This window comes from Saccoglossus kowalevskii, chromosome 5, assembly GCF_978046115.1.
Source record: "Saccoglossus kowalevskii chromosome 5, keSacKowa6.1, whole genome shotgun sequence".
Taxonomy (NCBI): domain Eukaryota; kingdom Metazoa; phylum Hemichordata; class Enteropneusta; family Harrimaniidae; genus Saccoglossus; species Saccoglossus kowalevskii.
The window spans coordinates 30,143,759-30,165,447 of record NC_140645.1 but is presented as its reverse complement, the minus strand read 5'-3'; the positions used below and the strand labels follow the sequence as shown (position 1 = coordinate 30,165,447).

At 34.9% G+C, this 21,689-nt stretch overlaps 1 protein-coding gene across 1 annotated transcript; it reads left to right on the top strand.

The window, feature by feature from the left end:
* The first annotated feature begins 371 nt into the window (after window positions 1–371).
* On the top strand, window positions 372–14,254 carry LOC146746011 (nephrin-like). The gene is made up of 11 exons (XM_085498892.1): window positions 372–396; window positions 1,308–1,592; window positions 2,112–2,381; window positions 4,178–4,444; window positions 5,178–5,459; window positions 6,928–7,227; window positions 8,275–8,562; window positions 12,647–12,780; window positions 13,076–13,171; window positions 13,347–13,394; window positions 13,923–14,254. Exons 1-11 carry the CDS (start codon window positions 372–374, stop codon window positions 13,926–13,928), a joined length of 2,001 nt encoding a protein of 666 aa, XP_085355018.1. The 3' UTR covers window positions 13,929–14,254.
* Window positions 14,255–21,689: the final 7,435 nt, after the last annotated feature.

Genomic DNA, 21,689 nt, shown 5'->3' with positions numbered 1-21,689 from the left:
TCACAACAACAAATTATATATTCAATGTTTAACTATTAATATAAAATTCTTTCGAATACATGAATTGGAAGTTTATTTGGATCAACAAAACCTAACCGTGTGGTAGTCATTAACAAGACAGTGGCTCGCTTGCAGCGTGTGACTCAGTACAAAACCAGTTTAATGTTTATTCGATTTGGTGAACATTTGTGAAGACCTGCAGAAATGTACTTACTCGTTTATTAGCAAATATAAGCCAGGGGATGGTTAATATGTTTAAAATTCCTGAATAACAATGAACGAGACACTAAATGCCACAAATTCAAACTATTCTGTATCACGAAGGCGGCCATGTTAGTTTTTCAATCGCAATGCATTATGGGGCGTTCACTATGACGAAATCAGGGCATGTCAAATGTAACAACCAGATTTATCATACAAGTTTCATTTTCAAATGATTTGTACTTTTTAGGACTGTTATGTAAATTAACATATGTTCGTTATCTGACTGTATTTGAAGCTGGCATACATCAAATTGCCAAATTAACGTTATGTAGGTCAATCCGGGGGTGTCCAGCTCGATAACCTGCTGTATGCGTTCACAGGCTGTGAGCAGCTTTCAATCCTCGGACGTCACTGAAATAAGGTTACACCATAGATTTATTTTTCTGTAATAAGTTTTTTTTCAGCAATGGAGTTGTTTCAGTGTCGAATTTATGAATGATTGGGGGCTTTGAAATTATTAAACATGAATAAACGTAAATTATTCTTACAACAAAGCTAAAAAATCAGTCTAAAAGCCTTTTCAAAATAGTGTGTGTATTCACCAAAAAACTTTGGTTGGTGGCGCTCCCACCTAATTAGCGCAGTTAATTCCGCGTTCACACACGTACAGTGTGTATGCCTAAGGTGTGTGGATATGCTAATTTGGTGGCGCTGTGAGCCACAAAACACCTCCAATGAAAATGTGCGGATTTTAACCACACACATCAATGTTTCTGTACCTACCGAGGACCCCTGTCAGAAGAACGCCAAAGGGTATTTTATCAAATTTCTTTCGTTTTTAAAGGGTGTTTTTCCGAGGACAGTCAAAACGTCCTCGGAAGTCTCCCTAGGTCCTCGCAATAAAGGTCGTTTGACCATGCAAAGTCCTCGCAACATATAGTAATCCAAGTACACACACACACACACACACACACACACACACACAAAACGACAAAAGTGATTATAAGGGCAATCCTAGCGGAGCGGATCGCCAATTATCAGGACACTTTGTGGTGATAAGCATAAAATCTGAGACCTCTGATGGAATAAATTTTTTTTTGTAGACCCTCCTGATCTCAAAATAGATGTGGAACCCAGATACAAAGATGGAAAGATTAAAGAAGGCGAGGACTTCTTTGCTTCTTGTAATGTAATATCGTCAAATCCACGAACTGACAACGTGGCATGGACTTCATTATTGGACAATTTTCAAGTGGATCCTAATAACCCACTGGAAATCTTAAGCATTACACGTGACAAGGCTGGAGAATACATGTGTTCAGCAGAGAATATATACTATGATGGAAGTACAGGAAATACTGAAGAGATCATTATAATAGATGTGCAATGTAAGTAGAGAGCGCTATTATTGTATGTGAGAATGGCACTAGAGAGCGCTATCATTGATATTCCTTTTACAAACTCTGGGTATGCCGAGCATACTGTAGAATACTTTATTTTTGCTTGTAATTTATTTTCGCTGAAAAATCCAGTGAACATATTTTTTTTCCTATATTTCACATTAATCAAAAATCAGTGAAAATAAATTTCATACAAAAAGCCTTTTCAGCTAAAATTAATTCCATCAAAAATAAAGTATTCTCCAGTATTACCTTTATTCTATTCACTTAATCTTAATAATTTAAGTCTTGTTAGCACAGAACTCAGTTCCCTATTCAGCTATAACAACTTTAATGTAGAGTCAGTGTTTTTGTATATGATCTCCAAACGTTTTACTGCAGTGCTTTAAGATTTCTTTATTGAAATGAATTGCAAATTCATACAATGTCTTGCTTATATCTGTATGTGCAGATATAAACATGTCCCATGCAATTTATTATTAAAATAATCTTTGTTATAATCACTAGACATTCCAGTTGTTGTGTTGGATGAGAGCAAGACTGTGAAAGAGGGAGACGCAGTGAGTATGATCTGCAGTACATTCATCACGGAAGCCAATCCCGCTGCCAGTGAGTTCCAGTGGATCCGTAATAGTGCTGTGGAGCAGACCACCGAAGAATTAACCTTAGATAGCGTAGCACGAAGCGATGCTGGGTTGTACAGTTGCTGGGCCTTCAATTATTTCTATGATGGCAGTCCAGGCAAGGGAGAGAGTACTACTGAGCTTGTTGTCCAATGTAAGTGTAACACAAATTGTGGATTGGGGTCATTGGTCAAAAGTTTTAATTGTAGTATAGCGCAAATGTAACATGCTGATTGCCATGAAACTGAACAGATGTGAATAGTATGTTTTCAATAGTATGTTTTCTTTCATATTGCATTTTACAGATTCCTCGTTTCAAATTTTTATATTATTTGTCATATCTTCATCTTCTATGCAAGAGTACGTCACTAATTTCGTGAATTCCATGCAATGGCTTTGATTGGCCTTGTATATATATTATAAGCACTGTTGCTGAGTTAGATTCCATTCCATTTTTAATTTTCATTGAGGCCAAATAAAACAAATATTGCATTTGTGACAACTCTATCTTTCCCAGATTTTCAGGCTGATCCTGTATCTTTTTACGGCTAAGACAACTTTTAACTCTATTTGAAATTTCTCATTAGTCTCCGTTCAGGCGTAGCCTGAAAGGCGACTACTAATTCCTATTTCTGGTTCCTTCCGTCCACCCCCTTTATGTCTCCAACATTTTCTCAGAAATTCTGCAGCAGATTTTATGAAATTTGGCAGGTTGATGAGCAAGTCTCTGTTGAATATGCACGTAATTTTTATTTCCAGATCAGAAAATCCTATGTGGGTCAAGATTTTCATCAACAATTACTTCTTCCTACTGCACTGACAGAACAACTGAGCATGCTCAGAATACATTGATTCGGTTAGATTCAGATTTATGAATTATTGATTTCAGATTCACAAGCTTTACCAAATGTATTCGATCGGTAATGTATACTTTTCAGAACTCAGAACCTCAAAACCTCAGAACTTTGCAACTTTACAGAATCTCGGAACCAACTTCTAGAACCCAATTTCAAAATAGCTTACTTATCATTGGAAGTCATATTTTAGGTTATTATTAATATGACCACACCCTACCCAAAAATATGCAAATTAGCTAACTTGATTTAAGCAACCATTGAGCCAATTTCGTTCATATTTGGTAGGATTACACCTTGATACGAGTAGATGTGCTTCTGACAGCAATGACCAAGCTTTTCCAAAAATATGCAAATTAGATCAATGCAGTTATTTGATGCTATCTCTACCAGCACCGTGTCGATTTTATTTGCATTTGGTATGATTACACCTTGGCAAGAGTAGATGTGCTTTTGGCAATAATGACCACACCCTCCCAAGAATATACAAATTAAAACAATGCAGTTATTTGATCTTTGATTCGACCCAGGTCCTAGTTATATACTAAGACCTTAATTAACAAAGAATTCATGTACATCAAGGTTCATTCAGATTTATGAATGTATGACAAGTAGTTTTGTTTTACTTGTGTACTCTGAGATTCTGAACATGGGTCAGTGGAAGTTGTTGGTGGTCAGTACAGATTAGATTATGGGAAATCACTTTATGGTGACTGTGCCCACATAGATTACATATTCATTCACATGTTTGCAGATATTGTTTGTACTACTTTATAATCAAAGAACGGAGACTGTGATATTCATGTCTTGTTTTTTTAACTAAAATGTTAACCATTATGCAAAATGTGACGTATTATCAAAAATATCCTCGTATAGTATGGGCCAAGCAGCTTCAAAAAATAATAAATTATTCATTTTCATAAAATAGTTGTAATAAATCAATATTTTTTTCTATATTTTTTTTGAAACCTGATAAGACAACAACATAGACCAACATTGGTTTAGAATGATAAAAAATGATCAGAAGTTTGTACCAATTTAAAATTTCAGCTGAGAAATGTATGGTATCGAATAATTTACAATTTCATTTTTCCAGATGCCCCTGTTGTGACTGTGCCATCAGTGGTAGCTCGTAGAGTAGGAGAGACACTGACAATTGAGTGTGAGGTTGATTCTCTGCCTGCACCAGAGTCAGTTCAGTGGGTTGCACCAGGTGCGGATCAGCCACTCAGTCAGACATCTACTGTGGAATTAGTCGACATTGGTAAAGGTGAAGGCGGAATCTACACATGTAATTCACAGAATACTTTCTATGACGGTGTACAAGGCACTGGTAGCGCCACAACGATAGTACAAATTGAATGTAAGTATTGCTCATTTCACTAGCGTTTGGAAGCCCTTGTTGCCTTTAATATAAGATCGCAGGGCCCATAGCATTGGGAAAATAATTTGAAAGTCTTTGGATTTTTTTGAGGTCTGGAAAGTCTTTGAGTTGTCTTCAAATTGCAGGAACAAATCTTTGAAAAGTCTTTAAATTTCTTCATAGTTATTAATTCATTTCAGAAAGGGCTGTTGGTCACAGGTTGAACCCTGAAAGTAAGTCTTCATGGCTATGAACTTGTAAATAAATTAATTTTGTACACGTATGAACTGCTATTTTGAATTTTGATGAGCTTTGGTGATGATGTTAACTGAATTAAGGGTCAAAATGTCAAGGGATGCAAGAAAGTTTAGGAAAAGGTCTGGAAAAGTCTTGGAAATCAGTTGGCTCTCGGATCACCTGTGTGGTTAAGATTTATGGCATGAACATTTTGTATCACGTGTCTAACTTGAACAGTTATTGCCTTGAATATGCAAGAAATGGATCTCTTTGAATATACTTTGATTCATTGACGAGTTACAATTGCACGATGAATGTGCATTTTGACATTGAACTATGAAAAGAAAAAAAAAGAATTCAAGTTAAAAATGTAATATTTTGATTTCAGCGAAATGTTTTTTTACATTGCAGAGATTCGCAGTCAGCGAAAATCCATTATTCAAGATTCCTAGTGTATTCTATATTGGTCGAAATTTTGATGCAATTGTTTTCTCAGATGGTCCTGAGGTGAGTCTGGAAAGTCCATTATTGCCAGTAACTGAGGGAACCAAGGTGACTATTAACTGTACTGTTGATAGCCAGCCACCACCTTTTAAATACGAGTGGACACAGATCATGAAAGATGGAACTGTCAATGAACTTGGCGAGAATATGGAATATCTAAGCTTTGCATCGGTCGATAGATCTAAAGGCGGTAACTACACTTGTAAAGCAACAACAAAGTTCTACGATAACATGGATGAAGAAGCTTCAGCCTCGGCAAAACTTGTTATCCACTGTAAGTAAGAATGCATTACATAATCACTGAGTTATCAAATAAGAACTGTCGTGGTTCCGAATCTTCGATAATTTGATTGCTTTTGTAACAATTTTTTCACTGCTACAAAATTGTAATTTTCAGACTCGTGAAAATGTGTACACTCTAAAATAGAACACTGTCTACTTTTGACTCGCTCATTTTCACTTTTTGCATAATATGTGTGCTCATCTTAATCTTGAACTTGTTCAGGGAGTGTGCAAACCAATATACAGATATCATTAGTTTAAATTGCTGCAAACCAAAATAGTCGCATCTGTCATCAAATCTCACATTTCACTGTTACAATGGCATAAATGTATATCTAATAACATAAGCAGTCAACAATCAATTTACTGAATTTTCTTCTAACCTTGATCACTTCCCATCCTCCTACGTTCCGCACTTTGTTGTAAATAAGCTTTACATAGACGAAGTCCGAAAACTGGGAATATTAATTTGGGTTCCGTCCGTTCCTGTGTTCAATCCGTACGTCCGTGTGAACGTCTGGAGCAATTTATCAGGCACCCCTTGACCGATCTCGTTCAAACTTGGTATACAGACAAGGTATGATGATCTCCATATGCGCGCTGATTTTCGTTACGATTTGATTAAATATGGCTGACTGGCAGCCATTTTCCCTTCACTTTTGCTAAATTCTGATATTTAAACGTCTCTGGAACGGTTTCTTTGAGCTGAACAGGGCGATTTCAATCACACTTTGTACATAACCTTTTCTTCCGAGATTCGGTCCAGATGGCCAATTGGCGGCCATTTTTTCCGTTTTCATGCTGATTCCTCCATAAGATATGGCCTTATTCAGTTCAAAGTTTGTACATAGGTACTATACTTCAAGATAACACAACACTGTGTTTTGTTTTGAGATTTGATCATTTTTTTCGAAATGGTGGCCATTTTGTTTAATATCTTAAAATCAGTCTGTAACGTGTCTGGAACTGTTTCTTAGGGATGAATAGGGTGATTCCAATCAAACTATGTATGATGATCATGTATATTGGGTTACACGTGCACGTCATATTTTTTTCAAAATTTGGGACAAAATGGCTGACTGGCGGCCATGTTTTTTTTTCTTTTCCTTTTTTGTGTCGATTCCTCTAAAAGATATGGTCTGATTCACTTGAAAGTTTGTACGTATGTCGTATATCGCAAGGTAACAAAACAACATGTTTTGCCTTGAGATTTTATCAAATTTGTCAAAAAAACACATAAAATATCATTCTGTAACATGTCCGAACTCTATTATCTGTGTTAGTGTTGATCTTTCATTCCTACATGTCACTTGTACTGAACATTTACATCGACAACAGCTAATACTTAACTATGCATTATCAATGCTTGTTGTATCTATTGTAAAGTTTGTGTTTGACTAATAAAAATAAAGTTAATTATTTTTTGCTACCTCTCACCAACGGTACATTTTTATTTTTAGATTCTCCTGATATAGTTGATGCTGTTGACAAAGTTGCAGTTGATAAAGATGAAATGGCAGTTCTCGTATGCAAATCCGATGCTTTCCCTGATCCCCAGTTCAAATGGTTGAACTCAGCTGGTGGTGAGCTAACCAATGACGTTGAAGGATTACAGATAGCTGAGAAATACGAAGATAACCTTTTTATTAGTACCTTAACAATTGAGAAAGTGAATTCCGCAAAAGACTACGGCAGATATGATTGTATGGCCTATAACGAAATTGGAACAAAGTCGCTGCAGATTGAACTTGTTCCAATAAGTAAGTAGTGAAGAATATTACTTTGGGGGCCTGTTGTTTCATGGTATCCATTTAGTCTGATTTAATAAAGATATTATAGATAAATTTGTAGAATGTTGCACCACAATTTCAGCATCCAGCAGTGCACATGGTCAACAAAATAGAAAATTATCTTTTTGTCCAAAAATAACAAAATAATAGTACATTTATAAGAATGTGTCAAATCGTGCTCTACATTTTTCCAGAAAACAAAACCTAAGTAAAATAATTTATTCTGAAATGGCTCAAAATGTAATACATTGAATGTCACTCCTCTGATTTGTTGGCTTCACTGTTGACTTTGTAAAGCAGAGCTTATCATATGAGTGATTGTCCATCGTCCGTGTCAACTTCTTGTTAAAAACCGCAAGTCGAATTGCTTTTATATATTATACATGTAGGTACTACCGTTAGGCAACTCACAGATTCATTCATTTCACGATGATTTTTTTCGATTATTCAATTTCGGAGAATATTTTTGGTAAAAAGTGATATTTCGAATTATTGTTCAAAACAGCAGTCTGATTGCTTTGATACCATACATATATATGTAGGCACCCTGGGTAGACTTCGCTCAGATTTGTTGATTTTCTAATGATATATTCAGTTCTTTAATTGAAATGTGCATTGCTAACTGCGGAGGCTGCTTGTTTTTGTATGTGGAAACTGCCAGTACTCGTGTTGACACATAGAGAAGTTTTGCTACTGAAGTATATTCATGTTTAGGACTACATGACAGGGCTGTGTGGACATCTCTATATCAAATGGCAATTTAATGTATTATCCTGGCATCAACCAGGTTTGATCCAACACAAGAACCTGTAGACATTAATCATGGTTTCCCCCAAAGTCGCAAAACTTAGTGAATTTCCGCCAGTGGAACTGTCTGCGGCACACTCGCCCATTGTTGTGGGTTGTTGGTGTTGAGTTTATGACAAGATTTGAACTTGGTTCTAATGATCGTGAGTCTTATGCTATAACCACTATGTTATGCCAAAATGTTTTACAATCTAAATTCCCACTTTGTAGCCATACCTGAGAAACCCACAATAACTGAGACAAGCGTCACTGACACAACCATAACAATCACCTGGACTGCCGGATTTAATGGAGGGCGCCCTCAAACATTCACGGTGAAATACCAGAACTTGGAAACGCTGGATGAAGCTAAATCAACTGAGATGAAAGGTGATGGTTCAGAATCATATACATATACAATAGAGGGTTTGAAAGCAGATACTGAGTATACAGTATGGGTGCTAGCAACTAACACCAAGGGTGAACAAGAAGTGAAGTCAAGTGTTTTGAAAACTGGCAGTAAGTAATATTCAGTACTAATCTTGGATTACTTTCCTTTCACAAATATGGTTCATAATTTGAGACAAGGTATGTATTGGGGATGGTGTAGCAATTCAGTAACTCCTTTTATTGCCTTGCTCGAATCATAAATGAGCAAGGGTATAGAAGGGGAACGTTTCTCTTAGTGGCATCTGTTGTCGGACTTATTAACTATGGCTTGCTAGTACAATAAGTCAAACAATATGTATTCAACTGCTTTCTACTATGTGCTCACAATATAGTGACATTAGAGGCAATATGTACAACTACAAATACTGTGGGATCTAGTACACCATATACCCAAATAGTATACAAACTATGTAAGTATACAATGTGCTAATAATAGATAATTACAATTCTAGACCAGGGAGACATTGAGAACTGACTGGGATTTATTGTATCCCTCCCAAATATGCTAATCAATAGATAATATAATTTTTAATATTTTTGAGATTGTGCTGGCACCAAAACCCTGCGAAATACTTTTTGTATTTTTTTTCATTCACTAAAAATATCAAATAGAACTACTTGAACCAGATCAATATTATTGTCACGTCAAATGCAAATGATTCTAATGTGATATGTACAATTTTTTTCCTAATCAGTTTCATTTGTTTCGACAACGTTCCTAAAAATATTCACACCTCTTTATTATTCAGCAGTGATAGGATGTCAGACGCACAGTGAAACTGCTTTTGTTCTTGTGGCAACCTTTGTCAATACTCCATATGAACACGCCTGTGTGCTGCAAGTTTTCGACATTGAGCTGTGGAACTGTTAAATTCTTTTTCAATGCTCAGTTTATCTTTTGAAAACAACTAATTTCTTGTCGGAAATCAAAGATAAAATATCACACTGAGTTATCGGTAAAACCCTTCCGTTTTGCGTTCACCATCAAGTCGCTGAACTCTCATTTGCATATTTAAATGAACTAAGGTAATTTAAACACGTGGGCAGCATGCAGCATTTTGATTGGTTAATTAGCGATTTGACCTATCCAATCAAGAAACGTCTCGTGTGCATTCATACAACATGGCGGATATCGTATCGCATCAATCGTTTACATGTGACCGAAATCATTCACTTACGGTGAAACTAAGTAGAATTTTACTTGCATTTGATAACAATAGAACGAATTTATTTTTCGTGCGTTATTGTGATCACTACTGAGTAATAATCAAGAATTTCAACACTTCAAAATCAAGTTAGTTCACTTGTGAGCCGAAGCATGGCTGGATTGCGTTACCGTACCCACTGTACCATACTTTTCTAGTAACCGTATCAATAAGCAATGCATTCGTGTTTATTTTCATTTGAAACTTCTGTCAGAATATACTTTCCGTTACGAAGAAAAAATAAATAAATGCATATTGCATTAAATATACTGACTTTTGTTTTTAGTTGTCAATGCATGCCACACTTATGAGGTCTATAGTTATTTACATCAAATTTTATAGCGTCTGTCAATTTGAGTGGACATTTTGTAGCCCACATGTCATGTGCAAGTTCTTTCATTTTCAATCCAAATATACCTTTTATTTTTATTAGTTTATCGTGATATAATGTACAAATAAATTTGTTTGCTAATAAACCATTTGTCTTTCTGTCTCTTTTTTTCTAGCATTAAAGCACAATGTGAGCTTTTAAGTTTAAGGTGGGTGTGTGGGTCTATTCCACAGAAATCTACAGAACTGTTGATATTTCGATGTAATTTGGTACACACATGCTTTGGGGCATACTACAGACCCGATTACATTTTGAGCTAAATCTGTTGAAGTTAAATACGTAAATTACCTCATGAACAACGCAACAGATTTTGACCAAATGTGATAAGGATGTACATTAATGTAATCTCTATGTCATGTTACTATTGTGGATAATTTGCATATGTAAATTAGCATATTGTTTTTGACTCCCCCGTGCAAAGCACACAATGGGAGTCTTTGCAGTAACCCTGTCTGTATGTGTGTGTGTGTCTGTCCGTTCTACCGATATCTCAAGAACCGTGTGTTGGTTTTTAATGAAATTTAGTGCATATGTGCTTTAGGCTAATGTGCAGATATGATTAGGTTTTAGTTGAAATCCATGCATATTAATTACCTGATTATCATGACAATTAGCTAATTTTTAGCTGTTCCGTGACTCTTCAACTGATATCTAAAGAGCCATTCATAAGATTTTGATGAAACTTGGTGCATAGATTCTCTGGACTAATGCACAGATATGTTTAGTTTTGACATTCCATGCATATAATTAACCCAAATTGCATATTGATTAGTCAATTTTCAGCTTTTCCACTGATATCTCTGGTACTAATCATAACATTTCAATGAAACTTGCATAGCTACATAGTATGATGCACAGATAAGTGAAATATTAATTACCTAATTTGCATAATTCGGCAATTCTAGGTATTGATGTTTCAAGTACTATTACTATTACTATCAGTGAATCTTGGTACATAGATCTTCTAAGATCTTCTAATACAAAGACCTGATTAGTTTTGGGTTAAAATCAGTGTATATTAATTACCTAATTTGCATAATTAGCCATTTCAGCTTTTATCACTTGTACTAATTATTCCATTTCAATTGATACATTGATGCTCTAGAACAATGCACAGACCTGCTCAGTTTTGAATTAAAATCAGATCATATTAATTAATTAATTTGTATAATAAATCATATTTTCGGTTCCAATCACATTTCAATGAAACTTCGTACGTAGATGGTCTGGGACAATAATTTTGATACATATTTACTCTAACACAATGTGATGATCAAATTAGTTATAGGTTTTTATTCGTTATTAATAATTACCTAACTTAATAATTTACTTTTCAGCTTTCCACTAATTTAATAACGATTAATTATCACAATTTGTATAATAATTCATTTGGTTCATTGAGGTAATGCACAGACATTATTACTTTAATATTGATTGTCTATTATTAGCCCATTTCTGATATCTAAAAAAATCTGATTTAAATTGAATTCATTGCAGAGGTGCTCTGAAACTAATTAGATTAAAAACCATGGATGAGAAATCAAATATATTTTCTGTATGTATTACACAGTTTGATAATGTGAGTCATTTTTTTATGTTAGGCATCACAAATAACAGACAAAAATTAGTTCCCAAGCTTCTCGTTCAAAAAGGAAATCCTAAATTTTGAAATGATTTTTATTATGTCTCAAATACTCTCAGCACACGGGAGTTCTTTCTAAGCTTTCTTTGATTACTAATTCGGGATTACCTCATGAACAACTCTACAGTTTGGGATCAAATTTAGTAGTCGTGTGCATTGATGTAATGTGTATGCCATGTTAGTATTGAGAATAATTTGCATATTAGTTAATTTGTATAATGTGGCTATTATAGTGTAATTTCATGAACATGTTACTAAATGATGCCCATATTTGTATTCTGTAACGTATTCTGGATAAATGACAGACCTGTTTATTTCCAACATTTAATTCTTAACCCTTCTAAGCTATCTTTGATTTTATAATTGTGTAGCAGTAAATCCTGAGAATGGTGATAAATCAATATTATTCTAAAAACCAGCAACACATTATACCGTATTTATCCTGGTAAAAACAAGGGGTGCCTGAACGTTCAAATTGTCACTAAAATGTGGGATGGGCCTTTCTTGACCTTGTACACAGAAGAGCATGTGCAAATGCAAAATTGTCAAAATAGACTCGTGGGCCTTTACTAGGATAGTAAATGTAAAATAAAGTCATTGACAGTCCCATATAAGTTGTTTATTTATGTAGCACTATGCATATTCCATTTATATATACAACACAAATGTAGATACATGTAATTCAAGAATTTTTAATATGGCCTTTATTTTTTTATGGATGTACTAAATGGTTCACAAATCAAAATAACATAACAAAATAACTACTTGAATCTGAGTGATGATACATGCCAAGTTAGAACTAAAATTGTATTTCACATCATTTTAGTGTATTCATGGATGTAAAGTAGTATTTACCTCAATGGTGTCTTTCAATGATATAATGTATTTGATTTATTTTATTGCATATTATTCCAGAAACTGACAAAAATTCGTGTATCATATGTGTCAGCGTGGCGGCATTACTTACAGTTCTTCTGTGTTGCTCAGTGACTGGCAATATCGTCGCATTTGTTTTACATAAGCGTCTTAAACAAAGTTTTTCAAAACAGGTATGCTCTATGTTAAATAATGACGAGGAAATTGCCATGTTTTCTATGTTTTTCTGTGTGGTGCATAGCGTGGATATTGACAATTTATTTGAATACATTAACTCATCCACATTACAATTAGATCACAGTATTAGTAAATAGTAAAAAAAAATACTGTCAAATAAACTAGTTTTGAAAGTGTTATTATCAGCAACATCATTTACGTATAAACGGTAGAAACGTGTATCCGTGTATTTATTTAAAGTGTTGTATTGTTTAAGCGTTCTATGTAGGTATTTTGTATTTTGTTTCAAAGTCTATGTCGGACTCGCGTGGTTATTATACAACACTTTCTACAATGACTAAAGATGCAGAACATGTATATGAAAAACCTAAAATAGAGGCAGCCGAGGTAAGAGACCATATTAACACTTAACAATCGCATACAGTCACAAAGTGAAAACATTATTGATAAATTGAATGCAAATTAATTTATAGAAACCTACAAATTCTTTTGAATTGACATTAGCCTGAATGAATCATTATGGTAATAAGATATTGTTGATTTACATTATATTTTATTGTAGAACATTGAAGACATTAATTATGCTTATGAGGTGATAAACACAACAAAGGTAAATACAGAGCAATCTGATTACTTTCTTTACAAATCGATTTATATGACATTTGTTTTCTATTTTATTTAATAAGAAAGTATATTCTGTGGAAGTTCATGTTCTAGTATGTATATGCAATGAAACAATATACAGGATTATGCCGTAAATTCGCCCTGGGCCGTTAAACGGCAGTTTGGGCTTTAAAAAATGGGACCAAGAAAGTCAGTTTTTTGAAATTGTTTTTTCTAATAATTTGGCGTCATTTATTGGACATTTCAAGCTTTCCTGACGCCTAAGATTTATTCAAGATTATGTTTATTGCGACTAGCGTGAATGGGTAAGCTTCGTTTCGACAACGAGCTGTTATCATTGTAAACAATGTTAAAATATTCTTCAATGCTCAGTTTATCTTTTAAAAACAACTATTTAGTCCCCGTTGAGGCGACTATCTCGCATATTTTCTCAGGGACTGAGCAGCAGATGTTAATGAAACTTGGTAGGTTGAGAACAAGTATATGTTACATATGCACGTAATTTTTTTTTCAGATCTGATTGACCAGCTTTGTTATTAGTCCAAGAAAATTGTTCAGCTTGGAATGTGTTTGAACCCCTCATTTAATATGCACGAATGTAGGAATATACCAAGAAAATTGTTTTTTTTTTCTGGAGTAAATTGTAGTGCATTTTACATATAAATGGTCAAAACAGTGCATGGAGATTTTATGAAAATGTGGTGATGTAAACAGAATGATGTCGTTTGGTCACAGTTGCGCAAAAAAGGACTATTTTGCGCGTAGCTATAAAATGTGTCACCGAAGTACACATGTGCTTGATTCCAAGCGTTTGTGATGTGAAGAAACGCCATCGAATAATAAGTATTGTGTAATTTGTAGTACGAATGTATTCAAATAGATTTATGTTTATGAATCATGTTTCTTTTGAAAGTGCATTTTATACAATAAACATTGTTTATGAAAATGTTTTTTTTATAATTGAATGATGAGTCATTTTGTTGTACCATCATTTGAATTATGTTTTACGAATTTCTGATAGTTTTGGCTTTGTGTTCAATGAACTGTTCTTTCAAGTGTCCATGTCCACTGTACGCCACTTTTCCCGTTTGCAAGCGTTTTGTGTTAATTTCGCGGAGGGGGAGGGCTGTTTTCAGTTGCAAATGCTGAAATCAAGGTCGCATATTTTCTTAGCGAACGTATTACAAAAGTTGTGAAATCATTGTACTGTTTTGGCATTATACGACTAGCAGTTTCCTTTTGATGATTTTTTTGTGCATGGCCGTGGTGTTTGTAAACTTATCGAACTGTAGTACATGTAAATCTGCTCCGGGAAATCTGCATGCAAAGTTTTAAATTGCCATTTTCACGCTGCGTTAATCTTATGTTCCCCAACGCATTTAAAACGCATTGACTTTGTGTAACTGACCGTGGTGTTTGTAAACTTTAGTCGAACTGTAGTAGTGTGGAAATCTGCATCGTCTCTTGTGTACCAACTCATTTAAATACGTTTGTGCCTCAACGAGAGCTGAAAAGCGATTTCCATTTACTTCGACGGTTATAAATCAAGTGTATCAGCTTTCTTCGAACTTCCCATTGCCATCTGGAGTATGTCTACTACACTCGGTGGTGTAGTGCGTATCGGTCTTCTTATATATATATATATATAATTATATGAAACGCACTCGAACCCGGAAATCGACGACAAATCGGTTTGGTCTCGTCACGTAATTTATTCCTTTGTTCTTGACCGCAGTACGCTTGGCTATGAACTTCCACTTACCCATGCTTATAGGAATAGTGCATTGGCGATTTGGCTGTGGCCATGCATTTAGTCATTGTCTACTGTTCTTCTCGAATTTGTTGATTGTCATAGTAACATACGCTAAGTACAATTAAATGTCCCAAGTTGAACAGTAGTCATTTCTAACATTCAAAATAAACAAACATGATTATTTAATTTAGTTTAATTCCTTCAGTTAAAATTTAATTTTTAATAGAAAACTTCAGTTGAACAAGTACATTTTTCTACCTTCATCTTTCTAAATTCAGATTCTTGAATTCCTGATTTCTGATTCACAAGTTTCACCAATTGTATTCGATCGGTAGTGTATACTTTTCAGAACCTCAAAGCCTCAGAACTCAGAACTAACTTTGCAGAACCTCAGAACCAATTTCTCAGAACCCAATGTCAAAATCGCTTCCTTATTATCAGAAGTAATCTTTTAGGTTATTATTAATATGACCACACCCTACCCAACAAATATGCAATTGTTAAATTCAGTTATTTCCTTTGATCTCAGCAACCATTGAGCCGATTTCGTTCAAATTTGCTAGGATTGCACCTTCACACGAGTAGATGTGCTTCTGGCAGTAATGACCACGCCCTCCCAAAATATGCAAATTAGATCAATGCAGTTATTTGCTGCTATCACTACCACCACCGTGTTTATTTCATTCATATTTGGTATAATTACACCTTGGCATAAGTAGATGTGCTTTTGGCAATAATGATCATGCCCTCCCAAAAATATGCAAATTAGATCAATGCAGTTATTTCCTGCTATCTCTACCACCACCGTGTCGATTTTATTTATATTTGGTATGATTACACCCTTGCACGAGTAGATGTGCTTTTGGCAATAATGACCACGCCCTCCCTAAAATATGCAAATTAAATCAATGCAGTTATTTACTCTTATCCCAGCAACCATTGAGCCAATTTTGTTCAAACTTGGCAGGATTATACCTTGACATGATTCGATGTGCTTCTGACAGTAATGACCATGCCCTCCCCAAAATATACAAATTAGATCAATGTAGTTATTTGTTGGTATCTCTACCACCACCGTGTTCATTTCATTCATATTTGGCATGATTACATCTTGGCACGAGTAGATGTGCTTTAGGCAACAATGACCACACCCTTCCAAAATTATACAAATGAAAACAATGCAGTTATTTGATCTTTGATTTGATCCATGTCCTGGTAATATACTAAGACCTTAATGAACAAAGAAGTCATGTGCATCAAGGTTCACTCAGATTTATGAATGTAGCTTCTTATACTCGTGATGAGCAAGTATCATCCAGCATTTTGATTGGTTAATTAGCGATTCAACCTATTATGCTGTTAGGTCAACACATGCAAGACAAGGAACATGGCGGATACCCGACAGCATCAAGCGTTTATATGCGACTGGAATCATTTACTTACGATGAAACTAACTTGAATTTTAGTTGCATTTCATAACAATTCAACAATTTATTGTGTGTACGTTATTATAATCACTACTGAGTAATAATCAACAATTGTGAAACGCGGTATGACAGAATTGCGCAACCGTGATCATTTGCTGCTACGCAATGCAGTTGTGTTCGTTTTGAGTCCCCGTCCAAGTTGCTGCCAGTTATCTCTCACATTTTCTCCGGGACACTGCAGCAGATGTCAATGAAACTTGGCAGGTTGATGAAAAAGTCTGGGTTACATATGCACGCGATTTTTTTACAGATCTGAAAATCCTAAGTGGGTCTTTCTCAAGATTTTCATCCAAAATTACCTCTCTCTACTACACTGACAGATCAACTGAGCAGAATAATTGTTTCTGTTAAATTCAGATTCATGAATTCCTGATTTATGATTCAAAAGTTTTACCTAATGTATTCAAACCAAATGAAACAGAAACTCAGTTTGCACTATACATCAAAAATACAGTGCCGTAACTAAGAAACCAAAAATTCTGAGCGTAAGAATTTGTGTTACAGAAAATATTCACAAAATGTATAAAGATACAGCACGCCTTATTATCATAAAATTTAAAATTATTATTACATAATATGTACTGTTTAATATAATGAAAACTTTTCATTACGAAAAACATGAGTATTGTATATGCCCTTTATATGTGCAGTTTTTAAGTAAAATAATTCTGGATTTGCTGAACATTTTCAACAAGTTATAAGCAGATAAACCTGTGAATGTGTATTATAGAAGTACTTGCAAATTATAATGAAGACAAGTTTTCTAATCATGGATTTTCTACCAACAAAAAATTGTAAGAAAAATATTTGTATTATTAGTTCCCGTTCGGACGGTAGTCCGAAACGAGAAGTAGTGTTCTTAGTTTCGTGCTTGCGTGCGTGCTTGCGTGCGTGTGTGCGTGCATCGCCATATTTCAAACACGCGTTGATGGATTACATTAAAATTTGGTACACATACATGTCATGAAGGTATACATACGCACGTGAAGTGGAGCGTTTGGCAGCTATTTTAGACCCAAAAATGTGCAGATTCTGATTAAATTACATACATCTAGCGTCTGTAAATTACATACATCTAACACAAAGTTGTTTTTATGTTGTTAAATTAATGTCCATAAAGTAGTGGTAATAGGTTTGTTTGTCAGAATTTTACCTTTATTAGTATTTTGTTTGATATCCTGATTTGATTATGATTGCAATAAATATATCAGTACTTTTACTACGTACCTCGATCATGGCACCCCCCTCCTCCGCATGATTTCGGGTTCAGGCAATGTGTCCTACTATTGCATCATGGGAGTGAATTCACTTCGTGTACGGCACTTTCTTTATGATGCTCTCTGTAACTTCGCGTTAATACTGAATAGTTTGAAGATCAATATATTATTTGGTAAGTACAATGGTGTAAAATATATCTCCTGTCTACAGGGTTTTATGTATTTAATTAATGCATGCGGCAATAACCGATTTGCCTGTTTTTTATTTACGCTCCTTCAAACCAATTTTTATTTTAATGGCTAAGACAGTAATGTCTTTGTCGATCTACAGAGGTAATTTGTTCAAATCGTCATTTCAACCTTGAGTAATAACACTAAAATGTATTCTATTTTTGCTGTGTGCCATGTGTTCAATGAATTATGCCCGTTTCTAGCCACAAGGCGTGTATTTAACCGTTTTTGTGGACCGGACCCGGGCGGTCCCATGAGTCGTTGTATGTATGTCACAGTCTATGTTCTGGATGTTAGTCGGCAACGGTCGACAGGGTGATTTTAGGCATGTGCAAAGCAGACAGATTTGTGGAAATTGGCACCGGGAAATGTTGTATTTGAAAAAAAAACCACTGTGATGAAACCATGAAATTTCGTAACAAATTGGAAAGATCTTGAAGATTTATCGCTATGTATATATCGACATCGCGTCCCAATGACTGGCTACACTATTCGAAGTCTAATGACTGTCAATATATATGACACGGTCAAAACAAATGAATGGTTTAAATTTCATTATTTAGACGGTGTAACTCGGATTTTATCTAACTGCAATTTTTTAATGACCTGAACTAGTCTACATTAATATCGTGACAACCGTCAGTACTTTTCGTCAAAACGGGCGCCATCTTTAATATTTTAAGTGCGTCTTGTTGCTGTCACAGCGCCATCTACGTCACTGTCACTTGTTTGAACATATTTGTTTAAATGAACTTTGAAAGAACTGAATTATTATTGTGAGGTTTTTGTGGTTTCATGTTATGTTTGTAATTTTTTTTACAGGATCTGGGTTTAAAAGAAGATTTTTTTGTCTTTCATTTTTTTTTCTGTATTTACTACAGCACCCCTCTCACCAACTGTTTTCGAGAAGCTTGTCAGTTTTTAACGTACTGTAACATACACTTACCAGAGTACTCCTGATTGAACCAGTATACATTATACCATTATTATACTATATCTTTACCATACTATTAGTACCATATAAATTATCGTACAACAGTACCGCATCCAATATTATATTATATTACAGAGAAGACTTTCTGACTGAGAAATCATATATGTAGAAGTATGCATTTGGTCTTCTGAATTTGTCATTGTATGCAAACTAAAGTTTGTAATAAAAAGATTTTTTCCTGTCTGGATTATGCAACTTTATTTGTATATATATAAGGATGATTCTGTTGCTAAGTAGTGATATAGAAGGAAATCCTGGTCCCACTTAAAACTGTGACATAACAGGTCAAGGTAAATTGCAGGTAATGTTAATCAAGGGTCACCTAAATATTTGGGTACTACATCTGGGGCCAGTACATGCATGACAAACAGTCTTGTAGCCCTGGTATATTCAATGATTATGGATGTTGCTAACTGGAACAGTGTGAATGTTGATAACATACTAGATGTGGGGCAATTGTTGTATTTAAAACTTTATCCTAACAGGCATTCCAAAAATTCTAGTACGTATTTACAGGTTGCTGATTTAAATAGTAGCATTACATTTGGACCATATCATTTTAGATGTATTCCATGCACATCAATTTTTGGGTGCCTTGCTGAAGTTGACTTTGACCTTACAGTGCATTTCAGACATTGGACACTGCATTAAAAGATGTTTTTTGAAAGTACTGCTCATGCCATTATTGTCAAAGACTAAGGATTAGGCATATTTACTGATAAGACTATGTTCTATCTTTTTTATTCACATAGCAGAGAGGGCAATGTTACATGGATAGTGATAGACTTGCCTGTAGTCTGTTGCGATTCCGATGAAAAAGTCTTCAAGAATAAATAAAAATTGCGAGGGGTGAACGCGAAAGTCATGTGGCCGCGAAATCCAGACAGACTTGCCATCAGTGTAAGCGCCCTCACATCACTGGCCAGATTCGGGCTTGTAATGATTGACATGTCTAATATGTTTCAACCAATCAGAAGACAGGCTAATTAGCATATCAACTGATACCCCGGAATCGGTTTATGATCCGTGACTCGACCGTTCCTCCCACCGTATGACGTATATGCAAATTTACAAGTCACTGCAATTGGAGATTCGTTAGAATTGGAACCAGTATCAAAACATTTATCATCACTTTGTCATCTGTAGAGACAATTGATTAGTACAATTATACCATTCATGAAGATTGTAGCATTACCAACAGGTGCACAACATGGGTTGCATGGCCAATTTGTACTTGTGCCCTCCAATGTACAAAACAACTGTTGTTACTTTACCAATATCAACTTCTCAGTCACAGATAATAGCTCTAAGTTTGAAGAGACGTTTGTCTGACAAACACTCTGTAACAGAGCAGTTCATTCGTCCTAATTGTGTTAATGATGCATTAGAGTTTCTTCAGGAAGACAATCCTCATTATAAGGATGTCATAATTAATGCTGATTGGACAGATATTAGTAAACGAGAAAATCCTGAAATCTGGTCATCTGTTACTGAGCTAACTGAGACCATTTCCATTCTGATATTCATGTCTTGAATACACCTCCCCTAGACAAAAATACTGATAAAGATGTGGTAAATTTCATGTGCTATTCCTGATCAGCAAGAAGATTCGATACTTTACAATTTGGTTGTATGACGTCAAACACATCATCACACTCGAACATGCAAGAAGAGGAAGGGCCTGGAATGTCGATTTAAATGAAACTATTATTGCAAGACAGGAAGCTTCCAAAGATGTTATTTCACATGCAAAATATGTTATGAATAGCGTTATGTAGACTTTGGAAAAAAGTGGGCCTCAAATAAATACATCTGATTTGTTTATAGAGGCTAATGTATCTGTTACAGATTACTATAAAGCTTTGACAGTCTCCTTAAAGCGTACATCAGTAATTTAAAAAAAAAAGAAACCAGTAGAGGCTAATATCAATCCATATATATTAAAAGCTCTTCATTCTAACATGGATATTCAGTTTGTAACACATGTGTGCGCATGGATTGCATATATCACATCATATATGTGCAAACCTGAAAGAGAAATGTCAGTACTTATGAAGAATGCAGTACAACAAGCAGATACTGTACCTGACAAACTCAAATGTATTGGCAATGTATTCCTATGGTCTCGTGAGATTTCTCAGCATGAGGCAATTGCTGGGCTGATTAGTTTGCCATTGAAATATACAAATACGGCAGTATTGTATGTCCCGACTGGATATGAAAAAGACCAAACGAGGATGTTAAAAAGTAAATCAGAACTTGAAAAAATGGCAGATAACTATGAAAGTGTGTACATGATAAGCATTTTAGATACTTCTGCATCAAGACCATTTAGTCAATCATATTTGCTTGGCAGAGTTTACATCGATGTATTCAACATACACACAATCTTAAAAAATGGATGATGGAGAACTTGTTGACACACTGTCAGATGATGTTAGTAACACAACAGACTATGAATCAGATAACAGTTTTAAACTATTAAATGGGCTTGGTTAGTTACACAAACGACGAAAACCTATTATAAGTTATTCGTTACTATTATGTGTCAAAGAAAAAATATCCTGGGAAATACTACCATCGATTGATTATCTTATAT

Bases quoted from the DNA above. Each gene is read 5' to 3' on its own strand.
- LOC146746011 (XM_085498892.1), top strand. From the start codon at position 372: ATGACGAAATCAGGGCATGTCAAAT. The intron at 5,460-6,927 runs GTAAGTAAGAAT...TTTTATTTTTAG, and splicing joins GGCAAAACTTGTTATCCACT to ATTCTCCTGATATAGTTGAT. The intron at 8,563-12,646 runs GTAAGTAATATT...ATATTATTCCAG, and splicing joins AAGTGTTTTGAAAACTGGCA to AAACTGACAAAAATTCGTGT.